At 30.8% G+C, this 19,740-nt stretch overlaps 1 protein-coding gene across 1 annotated transcript; it reads left to right on the top strand.

The window, feature by feature from the left end:
• Positions 1 to 4,511: 4,511 nt before the first annotated feature.
• On the top strand, positions 4,512 to 8,586 carry LOC125855261 (probable alpha-amylase 2). The gene is made up of 11 exons (XM_049534967.1): positions 4,512 to 4,592; positions 4,879 to 4,916; positions 5,102 to 5,228; positions 5,328 to 5,554; positions 6,333 to 6,478; positions 6,611 to 6,723; positions 7,209 to 7,297; positions 7,557 to 7,679; positions 7,940 to 7,975; positions 8,152 to 8,250; positions 8,336 to 8,586. The coding sequence occupies exons 1-11, from the start codon at positions 4,559 to 4,561 to the stop codon at positions 8,525 to 8,527; spliced, it is 1,224 nt and encodes a 407-aa protein (XP_049390924.1). The 5' UTR covers positions 4,512 to 4,558; the 3' UTR covers positions 8,528 to 8,586.
• Positions 8,587 to 19,740: the final 11,154 nt, after the last annotated feature.

Genomic DNA, 19,740 nt, shown 5'->3' with positions numbered 1-19,740 from the left:
CTTCGTTCACTTCAAATCCATGTTGATAATGTAAGTCTGCCTCTCCCTTTTTGGTATGTTAGGTTGTTTTAATTACTTTGTGAACTGTATTTCTAGTCTGGTCACTGATGTAATATATTGTTCAACTCTCTTGACAACACTAGAGAGAGACTGAATCGATTGTAAGATATTTGAAGTTATAGATGAAGCACAACTCACCTTTGTGGAAATTCACTGCGCACAGCTAACTCTTTAAAACTCGTTTTGACATATTTGTACCTCCTGAAATCTGACCCTATAGTGCCCTATGGCAATAATAAGATTGCAGTTAGGAGAAACTTTAGGGACAAGGCATTGATGAGCATTAGTTATTTCCCAACGAAACACCACATTTTGACTATTTCAAGGCAAATAAATTGCTTCATTGGCCTAAAATATTACCTTGTGTTGATGTTGTGGATATGGTAGATATAGGGAGTCTTCCGTTAAGATGAAGTAATACCAGTTTTTATCGCTTAAAGTGCCTTACTGCCACTTTAGCAATTTTATCGCTGTTGTGTACCCATTTACCCCTATTATGTTGTATTTTTTGGATTTGTAGTCTTCTCCGTTTGCTCTGACAAAACAAAGTTGCGTGATTTTAGTGGCAAAAAGAAAAAAAGTTTAATGACTATTTATGAAATTTATACTAATAAAATATCATATAAGTGAGGTTTGATTAGAACGGTGTGTAGATAATATTTTATTATAGAAAAATTGTTATTCAACTAAATTTCGGCTCAAATAAAATTTATAAAAATTAATAAGAAAAGTTAAATAGTACTCTATTAAATAGCCAGGTAAAAAATAGTGGAGAAATTAAAACAAAAACAAATAATAAAATAACAACCGAAGCACTTAAATAATACATAATAATAAAATTGAAAAATAAAATAACAAGAAAATTAAACTAACGCTATTTTCATCTTCCATATTTTTTCTCCACTCGATGAAACACAAATGCTCCATCTCTTCCTTAAGGCTTAAGTCATCTATAGCCATTTAAAGTTGTTCTCATATTTTCTTTGGACACCTCAATTAAAGCTTGTACCTATTGAACACTTTTACCATTTCGAATTGATATCTATTTGACATTTTTTTACAATCATCTAAAATATTAAGTGTGTGAGTTACACTTGCAATGACATGGCACAAGGACGAATCAAATTATGACATGTGTCATTTGGATCCAAAAAAATTATTTAAAAATATATTTTAAATGATAAAAGTAAAATAAAATTTTGTACCCCTAAAAAATCCACCCACTCACCCAAACCTTCCCACGTTACCCATTAGAATTTAGGCCCCTGGCGTCGTCTTTTTTTCTTCTTCTTCTTTATCATAAATTAACAATGTAGATTATTTAGATTCAAAATTTTAAAAAACTTTAATAGTTACATTGTTGCCCAATCCACCCAAATTCTTCCCCTTCTACCCATCAGAACAACCACTCTTTTCTTCTTCTTTTTCTTCTTTATAATAAACGGATCAACAATGGCAAAATACCCATTTTCTTTCATTTGAATAGCATCAAAACTTTTTATTCGTTACCTTTATCTTTTTCTCATTAGTAATCATTTATCACAATTACAATACATAATAACAAATTTTTGCCTGAAAAAATCAATTCATATTTTTTCCATCGAAATAAATGGATGTTTGCTGGAATATTGAAGACGTAGATATACATAAACAAAAAGGAAAAAATAGAAGAAGAAGAACGGGAAAGGGTGAGAGAAAGAGAGATGGAGGGTGTGGGGTGTGGGGTGCGCCTGTGCAAAAAAAATTATGAAGATGGTGAATGAGAATAGCACAGGGGTGTAATTTTGGGCTGGGGGAAGACTACATTTTCAAAAAAAAAATATTGTTTTCCCTTTTCATTAATTTTGGTATATAAGTTAGAAATTTTTTTTTATTAATTTCAATAGCTTTACGCGCGCCTAAAGAGAATGTATCACACGTTTTTTGACATGTCAGCATTTTGTGTCTAATAGAAATAATTTTTGAACAAATAAACTGTTCAATAGACACAAAGATAAGTTAAGTTGTTCAAATAAAATATGCGAACAACTTTAAGGAGCTGCATATGACTTAAGCTATGATTTAAGCCCTTCCCTAATCACCATACTTTTTCCATTAGAACACTACTTATTCCCTATTCTTTTCTTTCTTTTTTTTGGTAGAACGGTTTTTCTCTTCACTCCAAAATTATGGCTATTCAAACACAATTCATATTCTAATATGTTACTTTGGTTCCATTGAGTACTTTCTATTTTATATGGTGATTAAGAAGTCATTAATAGATTGATTAAATTTATTATTTTATCCTTTATTCATATCAATGCACATAAAAATAAGTTAGAAAAAATATATATAGAGTATAGAAATAGCTAGTATTGAAAATTAATTCTATATTGATTTAGCAGGTGATCGAGTAATTGATCTTCCCTCTGCCTAATCTCCCAAAATAATTATTTTTATGAATTCTTTATAGATGTAGGAAACCTCAAATAAAATAATTGAGTCAAAAATAAATTGGAAAACCAAAACCAAACGGAATTTTGATTTCCGCGTGAACAGTGCTCGTCCAAATTATGCGCGTCTTCAATTGTTGCTGCCTGACACGTGCCTACAGGTAAGTTTCCTGTTACAACTCTAATTCTCCTTTCAATTCATACATTTATAAATTATTATATTCAATTTAACTCATTAAACGAAATTTAGATTTCCGCGTGAACACTGCTCGTCCAAATTATGCGCGTCTTCAATTGTTGCTGCCTGACACGTGCCGACAGGTAAGTTTCCAATTACAACTCTAATTCTCCTTTCAATTCATACATTTATATATTATTATATTCAATTTAACTCATTAAGCTGTTTGCTTATTTTTCTTTTTCAATCTTTTATATTTAATTCGTTTTAACTTCAAACTTTTTTAACTTTATCCCAATTTAATCCTACAAATAAAATATACTATTTAGCACCATTCATAAAATTCATGCTCAAAAAGGACAAATATAAATAATAAATATAAGATAAATAATGATTAAAAAATATATATATTTTTGGTCTCACATCCCTCATAATTCTTGAATGAATGAATGATACTTCATAATTTTTTAATCTATACATATAAGAAGATTGAGAGTAACTCAAATAACAAGTTGTAGTATCACATCTTTACTATTTGATAACATTATGAATGTGATTATACATTACGTAACATTTCTTTTAAAAATATGTAACGAAATTTTACTTTTTAACTTATCATTGATCTTCATGGTTTTGTCATAAATCTCAAAGTTATCATATTTTATATAGCTATTTGAAAGTAATTTTATTTTTACTCATCATTGAGTGATGCTTTTATTATAATACTAGTAAGTTTTATTTATTATTTTCTTTTAGTGGTGAATTGTATAATATAATAAAAAAAATATTTTTAGAAATAATGATTCTTTTATTATTAAAAAGTTAAGATATTAGATTATTTATGCTTGTATAATAATGTTAGAAGTTTTATTTTCTATGAGTTTCATTAATCATGTTTGTAATTATTTCAAACTTTGATGTATTTTTATAATTTTGTATTATTATATTATATTATAAATTAAAAATTTAAAGATCCATAAGGCTTACGCCCCACGTCTCGAGGCTTATGTCTCTCCCTAAATTAAGTAAAGCGCTTCGTCTCACGATTCCGCCTTTTAAAACACTGATTCCTTTCCTCGTATAACTTGAGGCGAAAATATTTAATAAAAACACTTCTTAATTTGTTTATATGTTCAATTGAACATGTCCGTGACTAGAAAATTAAATTAAATTCAACGACAAATTTAATGATTTGACACAAAATTTACGGAAAAAATATCAAAGTATAAAAAAATATTCTTTTTGAAATGGATTAAAAAGATAAACAAAACAAATAAATTGAACCGGGATAAGTTGGTTGTTTAATTGATTATTGATTATGATCTCAATTGACATTTTGCGCCTCTTTCGGCCGCAATTCGTATGAACTGTCACTACGCCAATGGACAGTCGCCGTCGTCACCGCCACCGCACTATTCTCGACGCGTCGTCTATCTCCTCCACCCCACAGCCGTCAATTCCAACCTTCCAATGAACCGTTGCCATGTGTCACTGCCTATTCACCGCGAAACATGAATATCACTGACGAACGATTTCGGAGCGGAACGAATCCAGAAAATGGATTACTTTCTATAAATTCCTCGAATCTCAACTCCATTTCGTAAAAATAAAATTAAAAATATTGTTTCTTTTTGTATTTCTGGTTTATGTGGTGATCGAATTTTCAATTTTTTTACTGGTAGAGATTCCTTCTTTTCTTCAATTGCAATTCTCCTTTTTCCGTTTCACGGTTGAGAATTTATGATTCCTTATCAGAGGAATCGATCCGATTTGACTAATTTCACTTTTCGTCTGTATAAATACCAGAGTATCTAGGTTGAGGAACGTAATTTCAAGCTGCGATCGGTTCGAGTTAGCAAGGGACGTATAATCTCAACTACAATCCATTATGGGGCTTGATGAAAGTCAGCAGTCTGATCCATGTAAGGTTATCTTTTCCTTTATATATGCTTCATAATTGAGAAGGAAGATGGAGATTTGAACTTAATAAAGGCGAAGATTTGAACAAAATATTTTGGTATTTCATTTAAAACTTTACCAGTTCTAAGAGTAAATGATTGGGATGTGCATGTCCTATTTTCTGTTAAGACTAGTATAATTCCTTAGATTACGAGCTCTAGCAATCACTGTATTTCATAAGACTTAGATTTTTGAAGGGGGATTATACTGATGAATGCTAACTGAACTATTATTTTCATGTGCTTGTAGTGGTTGTGATACGCAATGGAAAGGAGATCATATTGCAGGTGATATTATCTTTCAAAGAATTATTAGTTTCATATTACAATTTGTTGAAGGCTGAATGTTGATGCATTATCCGTCAGAACAATTGTTTTAAACATAAAGAAATGGAAAATACAATTGAGAAGTAAACATTGTGCTGTGTCAATTCTGTTCATAAGTAGAAAAGTCTCAACTATTGTCCATGCAGGCATTCGACTGGGAATCTCATAAACATGATTGGTGGATAAATTTAGATACGAAAGTTCCTGATATTGCAAAGTCTGGTTTCACAACTGCTTGGCTGCCTCCGGTGTGTCAGTCATTGGCTCCTGAAGGTTGAAAGTTTTAGTCATTTGAGTTGTTGTCTCTGCGCTCTTTCAGCTTCTCTTTTGATAGTTATTAATTATCTTTTGTGTTGTTTTTTTTCATCATAGGTTACCTTCCACAGAACCTTTATTCTCTCAATTCTAAATATGGTTCTGAGGATCTCTTAAAAGCTTTACTTAATAAGATGAAGCAGTACAAAGTTAGAGCGATGGCGGACATAGTCATTAACCATCGTGTTGGGACTACTCAAGGGCATGGCGGAATGTACAACCGCTATGATGGAATTCCTATGTCTTGGGATGAACATGCTATTACATCTTGCACTGGTGGAAGGGTAAGGATGATGTAACTGAAATCTTGCTTCAAGGATATGCAGCTTTAGACATTTATTTATCCTTTCATCTGCATCTACTTGATCATAGAATTAATGAGTACAATTTTCTTTAGTATATGATGTTCATTTTTTGTGTACACTTTTATTTTTGCTAGAGTGGCATAGATGATAGATTCTTCTCCTGGAAATGAACCACCTACTTCTATTCGCCAAACCAAGATCAAGAAGCTCTGATGCTAACATTAGTTAAAGAATGAATTGTATCTAAACATTAAGCTTGGTTTAGTGTATTAACCTTACTAAAACTTATGATTCCTTCAGTAAGTTTCAAATAATTGGAAGTAAATTAGATAAACCTTATTTTTTTATCTTCCTATTTAAGAAGACTCATTTTGATAAATTTTCAGTATTAAAATTTAGAAGAGTTGTCCCCTTTTGCAAATTTTGCTGCCTATTTTTACATATCGAATATCAAAGACTACAACTTTGAGTAATAGCTTGAATTCATGTGGCTTCAGTTTCAGGCTACCTTCACCATTAGTTCTTTTAACTTCTGGAATTCAGTGTCTAGTATTTTGAGTGGTTTATACTCATCAGTCTAAAAATTGGTGTTCTGCAGTTTAGCTCATTTCTGCAGCGAATGAACTTTCAGATAATCAATTGAATGTAATGTCTGAAAATAGATATTATGGATAAGTGATTTTTTCTTCTTGCATATTTTCAATTTCCAAGTAAAACACCTTCGGAGTATACTCTCATACTTAAGGATATCTTCCAGGGTAACAAAAGCACTGGAGACAACTTTAATGGAGTTCCAAATATAGATCATACACAATCCTTTGTCCGGAAAGATCTCATTGACTGGATGCGGTGGCTAAGATCCTCTGTTGGCTTCCAAGATTTTCGTTTTGATTTTGCCAAAGGGTAAATGTGCACTTGCTTTCTGAAGTTCTCTATGTACCCCTTTCCCTCCAAGGCAGGATTTCCATTTTCTTTTCGTTTGTTTGATGTCTTTCCATTTGCAAAGCGCTGAGATTTCCTTTCTCTCAACTTTAGTTATGCTTCGAAGTATGTAAAGGAATATATCGAGGGAGCTGAGCCAATATTTGCAGTTGGAGAATACTGGGACACTTGCAATTACAAGGGCAGCAATTTGGATTACAACCAAGGTATTATGTGACTTAGATATATTCACCTTTCTAACAGTTGGCGCCATCAATGTTGAATTTCTTTAAGCAAGGAGAGATGAGCAACTTTTAGGAATGACCTTTCGAGACGAGAACTCATTGATGTGAAAATCTGTCTTATGCTGTGTCATAATTAAATGTCTTTAAATTCTTAACCATCTAAGTTCCATTAAAAAAAAGAGAGAAATTGAAGGACAAATAAAACATCTGCAGACCATATGAAGTGCCTCAAAAAAGTCAAACTTCTGAGGTAACAGGAAGCTACATATCTTCATCCAAGTTTTACAATCTTATTAAATCATCAGTGTTGAGCTACAATCTACATAATGTGATCCAATTAGTTGACAATTTCCATGTATCTAGTAACACAATGTGGAGGCAGAGCATATCCGTACCATGGTTTCCCCCTTCTGCAGATATCTTTGTTCTGTCTATATATTAAAGGTAGCTTTATTTGTTATATGCAGATAGTCACAGGCAAAGAATCATCAATTGGATTGATGGCGCGGGACAACTTTCAACTGCATTCGATTTTACAACAAAAGCAGTCCTTCAGGTATCCATTTAAACATGAGACTCTAGATTTATTGACTATTAAACTTAAGATCCTAATAAAATGATGGGCCCTTTTCATCTGATATTAGTATCAAAGACTACACGATTTCAGGTCAAATTTAGTAATGGTAGCAAATCCAAATGAATTTTGATGACATGTATATTTCTTGTTCAAGTTATTTATTCGGGGATTTGTCTGAGACTCAGTGAGGATATACCAGAAAATAGTGCTAACCTATATTATGTATATGCATTGACAGGAAGCAGTCAAAGGAGAATTCTGGCGTTTGCGTGACTCTAAGGGGAAGCCACCAGGAGTTTTAGGATTGTGGCCTTCAAGGGCTGTCACTTTTATTGATAATCACGACACTGGATCAACTCAGGTTCTTGATGTTGTCTGATTTGCATCTAGCTGATTATTAGTCTCTGCTTTGGTTTCGCTGCTTCAATTCCTATGATGCTACATGACCATTCTACTGTATGATTTCGTTAATGCAGTCGCATAGGTTATGCAATTCATTCATTTGATCTGTTTTTGCATTTAGCATCTTGGATCATTTACTCTCTTTGATATTTTTCTTATCACGGAAACTGAAATATTTTCCCTTGATTACTCAACTAACATAATGAGCTCACCTTGTAGGCGCATTGGCCTTTCCCTTCACGTCATGTTATGGAGGTATTTTCAACATCTATCCGTCACATTTAAATGCTCGACTTGCGAGCTTATTTCTACTTCTATATTGTATTCCTCAAGTTCTTCTAGTTTGCATATTTCTCCTACTATACAAATGTTTAGATCTTATTTTTCATGATCATCTTTTGTGCAATCTGGTCTTATACTTATCACTCCAGGGCTATGCATACATTCTTACACACCCAGGGATACCATCAGTTTTCTATGACCATTTCTACGAATGGGATAATTCCATGCATGACCAAATTGTAAAGCTGGTATGTCAATATCTATTAACTATTGACACAAATTGAGTGAACAGTCAGAGTTGGACGATCCTAATGTTTGAAATGTATGTTTCAGATTGCTATTCGGACGAATCAAGGCATACACAGCCGTTCATCTATAAGGATTCTTGAGGCACAGCCAAACTTATACGCTGCAACCATTGATGAAAAGGTTAGCATGAAGATTGGGGACGGATCATGGTGCCCTGCTGGGAAAGAGTGGACTCTCGTGACCAGTGGCCATCGCTATGCAGTCTGGCAGAAGTAATCTTGCAGCTATTCCGTTACTTAATATATTAGTCGAAATATATATGTTTTAAACCCGAGCACCTACTTCTAATACTAGATCCACCTCTACAGGCTTGGATGGAGTAATGAGTTTTTTTTTCCTGTTCATTAGACATTGCAACATGGGATGTAGTTTTGGTAATAAAAGTGTTCTTGATCAATGCAATGTAATAAGGAGGTTTAGGTTTATTTATTCAATTATCGTTTGGTACGACGGAAGAAGCTATTTTCATGTCACAAGATCGAAGTGTTATCTTTTGTTTCTTATATAAAAAAAATGTGGCAATACTCTGCTATTTACTAATTTTCTACCCGATTTCTCAATCAGTATACCTTCCTATCTAGGATCGTTTAGTAAGCTGAAACTTTGTCATGTCCTATCTAAGCACCTTCCCCAGTTCTTCTTCGACCTGCCTCTACCACTTTTAATTCATACTATAGTCAGTCTCTCATACCTTCGTACTAGCGCATCTACAGACCTCTTCTTCATATGCCCAAACCATCTCACAGTTTTGCTTCCTTAATTTTGCCATGAACGCCACTCCCACCTTACCTGTTTAGCTTCGCTCCTAACCATCCTTCTCCTAGTATTCCCTCACATTCATCTGAGCATCTACGTGAACGTTCTTGACTAGTCAACACTCTGCCTTATACGACAATAGATATGAAGGTACCCAGAAATCACCTAATGACTGTTTAATTGAAATGAAGGGATAACATGGAGTTGTGTCGAAAAAAGAGAGATTCCTCACATCACCATCATAGCAAATCGTCATATATCTCATGATTTATATCTTGAAAACTCAGCCCCTATCAACATCTCAAAAAAAATTTAAAAAAATCTCTTTTATCATACAATAAATAACCCAAAATTATCATTATATTTTCATATATCTCCCTCGTGTCTTTATCACGTGATGCACACTGTTTTAAAAAAAATATCATCCATCATTTAATTAAAGTTGGTTTTTTTTTAGTCCATAATCATCTCCCCTAGCTTCTATTCCCAATGTCTTTTTACCAATTTACGTTATCTATAGGAAAACTCCACTTTATTAATATTCACCTTAATCATAATTTACCTAGGGTTAAAAGTCAAAAATGTAGAAGGTAGGGTTGAAATTTTTTTTTGTTTACTTTTGGTTGAAGGAATAATTCAAAATTTCAATTCAATAGTATATATATATTCCAAAAACAAAAAGTACATAACCTCAGCTCAGTGCCGGCTCTATGCTTTGGGAAATAAGGCTTTTGCCTTAGGCCCCCAAATTTCGGGGGCCCCAAATTTTTATCAAGAATAAATTATGTGTTAAAATTTTTATAGAAAAAATTGATTATTTATGATAAAAAGTATATATTTTAAAAAAAATATATTAATTTACCCACTTTAACATCTTTTGTACTTTGTTAAAAATAAGAATTAATAGTGAAAAGTGTTGAACAAAGTGAATTACAAATTCTTTTTTATTTCGTTTTAAATTTTAGTCTCAAGCATTACTACAATCATATTAAAATGGGGTATACCAAGTCATCAACTTCTTGCGTCAAATTCTATGGTTCTTAATCTTATCTCTATTTAATATTTATCAACTTATTACTTGTATAATTATGTTAACAATTCATATAATAATTGTCTCACTAAAATGATGTTTTTCAATGTTGAGTTGATAAAATCTTACCTGAAACTAATAACTAAAAAATAATATTAAAATACTAATAATTTTCATCTAAATAGTGTAAGAAAAATAAATTTTGAATAAATATGTATATGAGGTTTGATTATATTTTAGGCCCCGAATTGAAATTTCGCTTTAGGCCCCTAATCACGTTGAGCCGCCCCAGCCTCAGCTCTAGTTTTTCCAACTATTAACTCAAATGATTGACTACCAAGCGGTGTAATGAGTCTAACGACAAAAATAGATAAAATTTCTCTAATCAGATATTTCATTCGAATTATGAAATGAAGTTTATTTTCATAAAAAGTGTTTTAGCCTCTTAATAAGCCTACATGATACAAATTCGAATATTAGTCAACCCAATAAATTTTCGATTAACACACACAATTAATAATAATAATTACATGCATAAGCAAATATTTCTCAAGACATACAAATTACAATTACATGCAGAGTTACATGATCATGTTGTGTCTTGAAGTTGAAGAAGATGCTCTTAATTAAATTAATCAATAATATTGTTCAATTACTATATAGAATCATTAATTAAACATAATTCATTATTTCCACTGCATGCATGGTTTCTTTAAATTAAGGCACCACCTTTTAGCCAACCCCTAATCATTATGTGCACTAAATTGGTAAGATGATCTAAATCATACGTATGATTATCTTATAGCAAAAAATAAAAAGGGGGGAACACTGAGCTGGTAGATCTAATATAAAATACTATTTGTCTCTTCTTGTCAAAGACGAACTATAATGTAATCTATGAATTCACATAAAAAAATATTAAACTTTTATCAAAATTTGATATATATTTGATCGAAAATTTAATTATTATTATATCAACTTGAAAATTATTATAAGAGAATTCAGAATTTTAAAATTCTGAATCCATCTTTATTTCTTAATTCGTCATTCAACAATCTCTCTATGTATATATCCAGAAAATGACTTTGAAAACATTGATTAGTTAAACGAGATGCATTTTGGTGAAATTAAAACAAAAAAAGACTCATTAATATTACCAATAATAATTAATAACTATTCTCATTAATGCAGATTTTTTTTGTTTATGCAATAATATGATAGTTCTAAAGTCTAAAATACAATTATATTAATTCACAATGTACTACTTTAATTTTAACTTAGAGAACTTTGAGTCAAAGTTATTTACTAATCAAAAGAATTCAGCATCAGGACCTGCAAGAACCCCAGTAAATAGTAGAGTGGGTACTTCATAATCATGAAAAGCATATGATATATTTTAAGAAAAATTATATGATTTATTTTGTGTCTTACATTACTAAATTAGGCCTACATTACAAAGTAATTTATTGTAATTGACAAATTTTTGAAGAAGGAACGTAACACATGTTATATCTAAGGCGATCGAATTCTACATGGAGATAATATTATTATATACATTCACAATATATACACATTTTTAGATTCGATGAAAATCACCTAGCTTAAAAAATAAATTTATAAAATCTAATAATACATGTCATGAATTTAGATGGTTCTGAAATAATGTTTTTTTTTCCATCCGATGTCCCACTAAATCAAAGATTTGTACCGAAAAGTCTCACATTGAAGTATAAAGTACTCACAAAGACGACTCCATACACAAGGGAACTTAAACCTAAATCATTTTGATTAAAAATGAAAAAGTACTTACTACTTCCCCACGACCCACTACAATTAATAGAGGAAAAAGGCAATTTGCATGCTGAACTAAAGTGGAGAATTAATGGACCAACAACCATAAATAATTATTATACTAGTAAGAAAATCCATGTCTAAAAAGTTATATAATTAAAGTTTTTCATGTCACCAAAATTGCCTCCCCAAAAAATTAGTAAGTACTGATTAATTTCAAAAGGTCAAAATCTATTTTCTCCAAATGATACCCTTTTTATTGTGGTAAGCATGATGCTAGGATATTATCAAAACTAAACCAAAAAAATGACATTTTAATATTTTTGGGGCTAGAAGGTGTGGATCTAGAATTTGAGTTTACGAATTCTAAAAATATTTTTTTCCTAATACAGGCACATATAATAATTTGATTAAAATTATTGAATTTTATCAATTTGCTAGCTTGAACGCTAACTACAACCCTACTTGTGACAAAAAATATTTGGTATATTAAAGGCATAAGCCATAAGGTAAGGAAGTAGAAAAATAAATATTTGTATGGTCAGACTTTCCTATAATAATCCTCCTCAATTATAACATTTTATTATAGTGATCAACTTTTTTTTTTCGAATTATTTTTCATGTTATATTATATCATACCCTGTAACAATATTTTCTTATAGCAACAAGCAAAAAAACAATTTAGACAAACAATACCATCACAAAAAAATAATTTTTTTATTTTTTTATTTTTTGTATTATTTTGAGGTTAAAAACTCAAAATGACTTAAATATCCCAATGATTCAATCATGGCTCTATCTGACAAATGCCAACTGGTTATGTAGACCTTCAAGAACACTTAAATGGCTTAATATTACAGAAAGTAAAAGAGAGAATTAAAGGAGAAGAAACAAATATGTCAATTTCAGGTGTTGCCCTAATACTTTACTGCTCCTGTCTCTATTTATTTGTCAAATATTTTTAATTTGATTTTTTCCTTTATATTAGTCATTTTTGACAAATTAAAGAAGAATAATTTTATTCTTTCTATTATACTCTCAATTTATTAAAATTGAGTTAGTATCTTTAAAAAATATAGTGAGTAAATATGCTTAAGATTCTATTAATTAATATGGATAAAATAATAAACTCACTATACTAATCATTATTTTCTGAATAGGTGTGTTAAGTTAAAATTTGACAAATAAAAAAAGACGGAAAAAGTATCATACTAGTGTGTACAAAAGCTGATCTATTTAGTTTTTTCAATAGATTCGATATTCGTATTAAAGATTTTACAAGGAAAAAAAAAACTTTTCTAGTGACTAAAGAAATTTAACGTAAAAAAATATTATTATATAATATATTAATCTAAAATTATTATAAAAACTTATAAATTTCAATTTTGAATACATGTGATACTGTATATTTGGAGTGGGCTTCTGATTCCCCTCTTTGTGCTTCATGTTTTGCAATAAATAGTGCACCCAAATAAAATGAGAGTTTGGTAGGCTGCTCTTTTCAAGGGTGTTAATGGGATGGTATATTCCACATCTACCCTTTTGTTTATTTTTATTTATCCACTATTTTAAAATTAATATTTATTTTTATTTGTTTTAATTTAGAAGTTCTTTACTTTTAGTAGATCAGAAGGCAGAGCTTAAAAAATAAGATTTTTTTTTTAAAAAAAAGGGATAATTTATCATTATATATACCTGTTTTATCTTTATTATTAAGTATCAATTATTTCTAATACATTTCCAAAATATAATAATTAGGACTAATCATATAATAATTACTCTTTTATTTATTACCTCTTTTAAAATGTGTTGTTATTTCAAGGCTTCGTTTTATACCATATTTATTTTAGTTCCAAACTTACCTTATACGACATCAAATTTACTAAAATAAATTTTGAAAGTCATAATCTAAATATTTTATCACTAATGATAAAATAAAAAAATTCCAAGTACATAGTGAAATTCGAATTACTAAGAAGAGAGAGCTGGTATAATGAGTGCGACGTATCACTCGACAAAAGGGTGGAAAAGGATTATTACTCTTTCGATATTTTTTATTTTTTACAATATAGTAAATTAATAAGAAAATGTGATGTTGGAAAATGGTTTTGACAAGAGAGAACACTGCAGTAAGGTGTGAAGCAATATAATTGAAGTCATTGACCATTTATTGGCTCTCTTTTCTAAATTCGTCAAAACTTTATCACTTGTTATTCAAAAATAAATTTTATTTTTACTTAGTTTTGAAGTTATTTGTCTAAAATATAAAATTATACGTCAATTAATTTGAATATCATGATAAAATACTTATAAATATATAAATTTTAAAATAGACAAATAAAAATAGACGAAGAAAAAAAAAATTTGCTTTAGCAGCCGTGCATATATACTTAAGATGCCACCTCTAGTGACCGACTACCTGCCCCACAAACAAAATCTCTTAAATAAATAATAATATACTTATCATTTCATCACAAATTTTATATTATAGGTAATCCACAATTCTATATATCAAAAGTTAACCGACCAAAAGTTTTGTTATATGGTGAGTAATAATAAAAAGTTATTATGCGGTATTTAATAATGAAACTTGTTTTTTTTTATATACCTCAAAAACATATATCGATCTTTAGCCTTTGAGTATCATATATCCTATTTGGGGACACAATAATCTCTAATTAATGTGCCTACTCATTATGGGAGCATATTTTTAGGTTCGTAACTAAGAAGATTTTTACTGTGATTTATTATTAGGTTAGTAATAATAATATTTATCTCTTTGAACATTGAGGCTAGCCCTAACACCCAACTGCTTTTTAGTCCTATAATAAAAGTTTAAAATTATTTTCTGAAATTTATATTTATTTATGATATTTGAACAAAATTTCAACTTCAATTTGACATATTAATAATAAAAGGTAGTTCAATTTCATGTTTGTGATTTTAACTTTTTAAAAAAATTAAAATTTGATTCATAAATTTATATTTTATAAAAAAGGATTCATATTAGATATAAATAAATTGTTTGTACCATATTAAAGAATGGTATTAAAGAATAGTCAGTTCTTCTAGGGTTGATTTGTTAAATCAATGAATCATTATAAAATTGCCTCTATGTCCATGCATATGGAGGTCGCCCTAGTGGGCTGCGATTTCATAAAAACAGTTGTGAAATTGAAACGACGTTCAGGGTATGGCATAACATAGTATCACAAACAATTATATTTTATAAAAGAAATACAAAAGTATATGATTTATAATGTGATGCCTTATGATATTTTCATATTTTATTTATGAATTATAGTATGATAAATATTATATAGGAGTTGGATTTTTTTTATTAACTTTCATAAATTGCATATTTTACAAATTTCAACAAAATTTTAACTTTAACTCTTACGTATTCAAATAAAATTTCAATTTCAAATCAACATCTTAATAAGTTAGGTGTCTTGAAAGGAGGGGCAAAATTCAGAATAAAGAGAAGAATGAAACATCCAATCTGATTTATGATCTCTCCCCTTTCCTTTTCTCAAAAATACCATTTCTCTCTCTCTATTAATTATTTTTTCAGCCACCATCTTAAATAGTGCTCAACTGCCCCTCTTTTGAAACTATATTATTATTATGAGTACAGAAATTAAATAGTGAGTATCGCAGATTATTGAGAGACTACAATCTTGATTTTCATGAAGATTTCTCAAAGGGTTCCTTACATAGTTCTTTGGCATTCTGTCCACCTCCAATTAGCTTCATGATCTTCTATTATTTTTTTTAGAAAATTATAATTTATTATTTAGAAAAAAAAATAAAAAAAAATGGAGGTGGGCATACTGTCAACAGATTTGTGTTGGTTTCTCTTTGTGAAATCTTCTTGATATTAATGATAGTGATGATGATGATGATGGCTCTTTAATTTTTTTGGAAATTCCAAAGGTAATAAAAAGACGAATCTTTATATTGTTTGGATTTATTAGTTTTCTTCAATTTAATTTTTTTTCTTGTTTCAATCCTCAAAAGACACATTCTTGATCCATATTCACTTTGTATCTTCTAAGTTCAAACTTCTTTCTTGGAATGAAATTGATAAAACTAACAACATATTCTTGATCCATCAAAAACCCTATCTTTTTTCATATTAAGTTCTTCATTTTGTTACATTAATTTCTAATCTTTGCTATACTTATAATTACTATATATACCTAGAACTTTTTGTTATGCATATTTGTTCCTTTTTGAAAAAGATCAATTTAGCACTTGTTTGGACTATCCTTGAGTTGTTGTCGGTCTATCACCACCTCTCTACCTTTCAAGGTATGTACAAGATCTGCTACGTACACACCAGACTCTTCGGACTTCACTTATGGGATTGTACTGATATGTATGTACCATATGTTGTTGTAATTAAAGGGATCCAGAAAAATGGAGGATGTCTCCCATTTTAGAAAATAGTTAGTTTACTTGTTATTCCAGTACTATTTGTATCATACATAGATTTGAAAGTTTTGTATTTATGTAATATGTATGTTGCCAAAAGATGGTTCTTTAATTTGTTGTGTCATTTCTTTTGGGTATGTAATGTATACTCCTAATTAGTAGCTACAATCTTTAGTTAATCTTTTGATAACTTGCTAATATCATGTTTTAGAGTTATATGCTATCGAGGTAATAACATGACATCCAAATCAAAGAGCGTTGGATGTGTACGTAACTAATTAATTATTTGTCCAAGCCACGATGATAGTGTTATTTATATCTGAATAATTGAAAGACAATTGGGTCAAAAATGTCATGGACGGTTCGTTGGTGAGATCTAGTTTATGGGATCATTCATGGACTAATTGAAATCAACAAGCTATATCTCAAGTCTAGCATGAAAATAGTAGTAGTAGCTAGGTTTTGACTTTGGATTCAATAATAAAAGTACAACGCTGTCGTGTGCTACAAGTCATATTTTTAAGGGAGGATATGTAGAAGATCACTCTCATTATATTTTCTGCCTAGTTAACTAGCCCTCGAGAATTTTTCGATTATTGAATCCGGGCTTGGATAGTCGGTGATGGTAAGGGAGGAGCTAATACTTATCACACTCTAGTTCAAACTCGATATATATTATACATATAATAAACTCAAAATCTATAAACTTTGAATACAATTGCAATGAGCATGCACAGTGGATTAATGAAGAGGGAGAGGGGAATAGCTAGGCTCATGATTGATGTCTGACATTTTCCCAATAAATTATGGCGACTTAAAGTTCCTTTTTCTACGCTCCTTTTCAAGCTGGCCTAGGACCTACTTTTTGTTACATGGTAATAATTAATAAACCTTCCTATATGGTGTAAAATAAAGTTTACAGCAAATCACATGGGAGAGGTAAATTACATTAGGCAGCATTGAGCTCGACCGAAAAAACATGGGAGATTTTGAACTTGAGATCTAAAGATCATCTTCTCAATCAAATCAACCACCACCTTCGCGGGTTTTGTATTTATTGCTGTTTACTTAATACTTTTAGTTAACTGTGTCTCTTTTCCAAGTTCATAGACCTTGTCAGTTAATATTGTCCTTAAAGGTTACCTACTAGTACTAGTACTGCAAGACGAAACTGCAATGAATAATTTCTGTTCTCACAGTAGTAATGGTACCTTCTTCCCTACGGCATATTTGATGCATCAATTAATTTCTAGCAACTCCCTTAGGTATACTTAATGAGCATACTACTCCCTCCGTCCCTATTTACTTGTCCATATTTTCTTTTTTAGTTGTCCCTATTTAGTTGTCCATTTTGACAAATCAAGAAAGGACAACAATTTTTTTTCTATTATACCCTTATTTACACTTCTTGAAAATTGTAAAAGTGTATGTTGTTTCCCTCCAATTTATTTCACTTTAATTCAAATAAGTGGTTGTAATTTTGAAGTGAAAAGTTGTCATAAGGGTAAAATTGTAACTTCACTGTGCTAATCATTGTTGCCTTAATCTGTGTGTCATTTCTAAAGTGGACAACTAAAAAGGGATGGAGGGAGTAATACAGAACATCTAACCATAAATGCTCATGGACTTTTTTTATTTTCAGGATTGGAACTCGAAATTATTTTATTATGAGTGGAAGAAATCCATCTATTTCACCACATCCTTGGCGGTTCTTAGGCAAAAAAATGTGTTTTTTGCTTCTCCGTGTAGATTTTTGCAAATTTATTTGTGTTCTTTACTAAATTTAACTTATTCACTCAATAGTTCTCTAATATTATTTTAATGTTAGATAAAACAAGAGCCAAGGGTATTTCGGAAACAATCTCTCTACCTCCACCAGGTAGAAGTAATGTCTGCATACACTCTACCCTCTCTAACTACACTTGTGGAATTTTACTAGGTATGTTGTTTACCGAAGTTAGAACAAGTGTGACAAATTTCTTCTGATTACCCTCCCCAAGTTCCCATGTTTTCCTCTAGGAAAAATAGAGAGCAAGCAAATGGAACTTTGGGTATTTCACTTGTATAACAATTATAATGATGTTGAAGGGAAGACAATTGGTTCTAAATGAGTTATGATGAGATAAGTTATGTTGGGATTAGTTATAATGAGATAAGTTGTGTTGGGATTATTTTTTATTGAGTGTTTGGTTTGTTGTATTCAAAATAATAAATTTTAAGAACAATTTATTTGTTTACAAAAATGCCCTTCATTAATGTAAAAAGTGTTATAACAAAAGGGTTGAAAGAGACATTTTTGTCATTTACCTATTTTATCCCGGGATAAGTTATCTCGGGATTACTATACCACCCAAGGAGAGGGATAACTTATCCCGATACTAATTATTAATCCCGGGATAAGTTATCCCGAACTTGCCAACCAAACAACAAAATAAGCAGTACTATAATTTAATCCCGAGACTATTTGGTATTTCCCTCACACCAAACGAGCCCTAAATCATTTCAATACTAGAACTCATGACTTATGACATCCCACTCAGTCAAATGATGTTTGTGTTATCTTTTTACTTCAAATGCGAAGAATTTTACTCTGCCCAATAGATATTTAATGATGCTTAAAATCTCCCATTTCTCTAAGCCCAATTGGGTCCCAAGCAAAAATGTATTCGATCCCTTTTGCTGTAGATCGTAGGAATAATTATTTCTATGTTATTTTCTTATGACTGGGAACACCAACTTATTTTTCACTGACATTTTAAATATCTATTCGTAGGCCAAGGTTCTATCGGAAACAACCTCTTGACCTCTGAGGTAGGGATACGATCCATGTATAATCTATCATCCTCATACTCACTTTATAGGACTACACTAAGTATATTGTATTTTAAATATTTGTTCGACAGTTCAGTTGAACAATTCATAAATGCAATGTCACCAAGCCCATTTTTTTTCCATTCAGAAAAAAATGGATTGTTAAAACTTGAAATGTAAATTGTGCTCATAGAAGTTAGGATTTTAGAACTGATCTTGGCGTCCCAATTTGTTTGACACCATTTGATTGTGAGGAAGTTATTGAAAACTAATTGACTTTTTACCAAAACCTTTTTTTTATTATGACAAGGGAATCTACAATTGCTATCCTTCAGGTGTGCATAGGGTAACCCCGCTCCAGTGTAATAGCCCACAAACCAAAACCACACATGAGAGATAAACTGTACTAAGCAAGTCCTATGCCACAAACTCGACCGAGAAAGCATGCAAGAGATTTCAAACCTTAGACCCCATTTGAAAGATGCCTTGCTCAACCAACTCGGCCACCCATGCGAATTTTTAGCACTACTTTATGAATATAAGTACCCTTCCTTGTGTGGTTCATAGAGATCCCTTCAACCTCTAGGCACTAGAAGAACATCTC

The sequence above is a fragment of the Solanum stenotomum genome, chromosome 2, assembly GCF_019186545.1.
Source record: "Solanum stenotomum isolate F172 chromosome 2, ASM1918654v1, whole genome shotgun sequence".
NCBI classification, from domain to species: domain Eukaryota; kingdom Viridiplantae; phylum Streptophyta; class Magnoliopsida; order Solanales; family Solanaceae; genus Solanum; species Solanum stenotomum.
The sequence above is the reverse complement of the archived record's forward strand: the minus strand, read 5'-3'. Positions and strand labels throughout refer to the sequence as shown.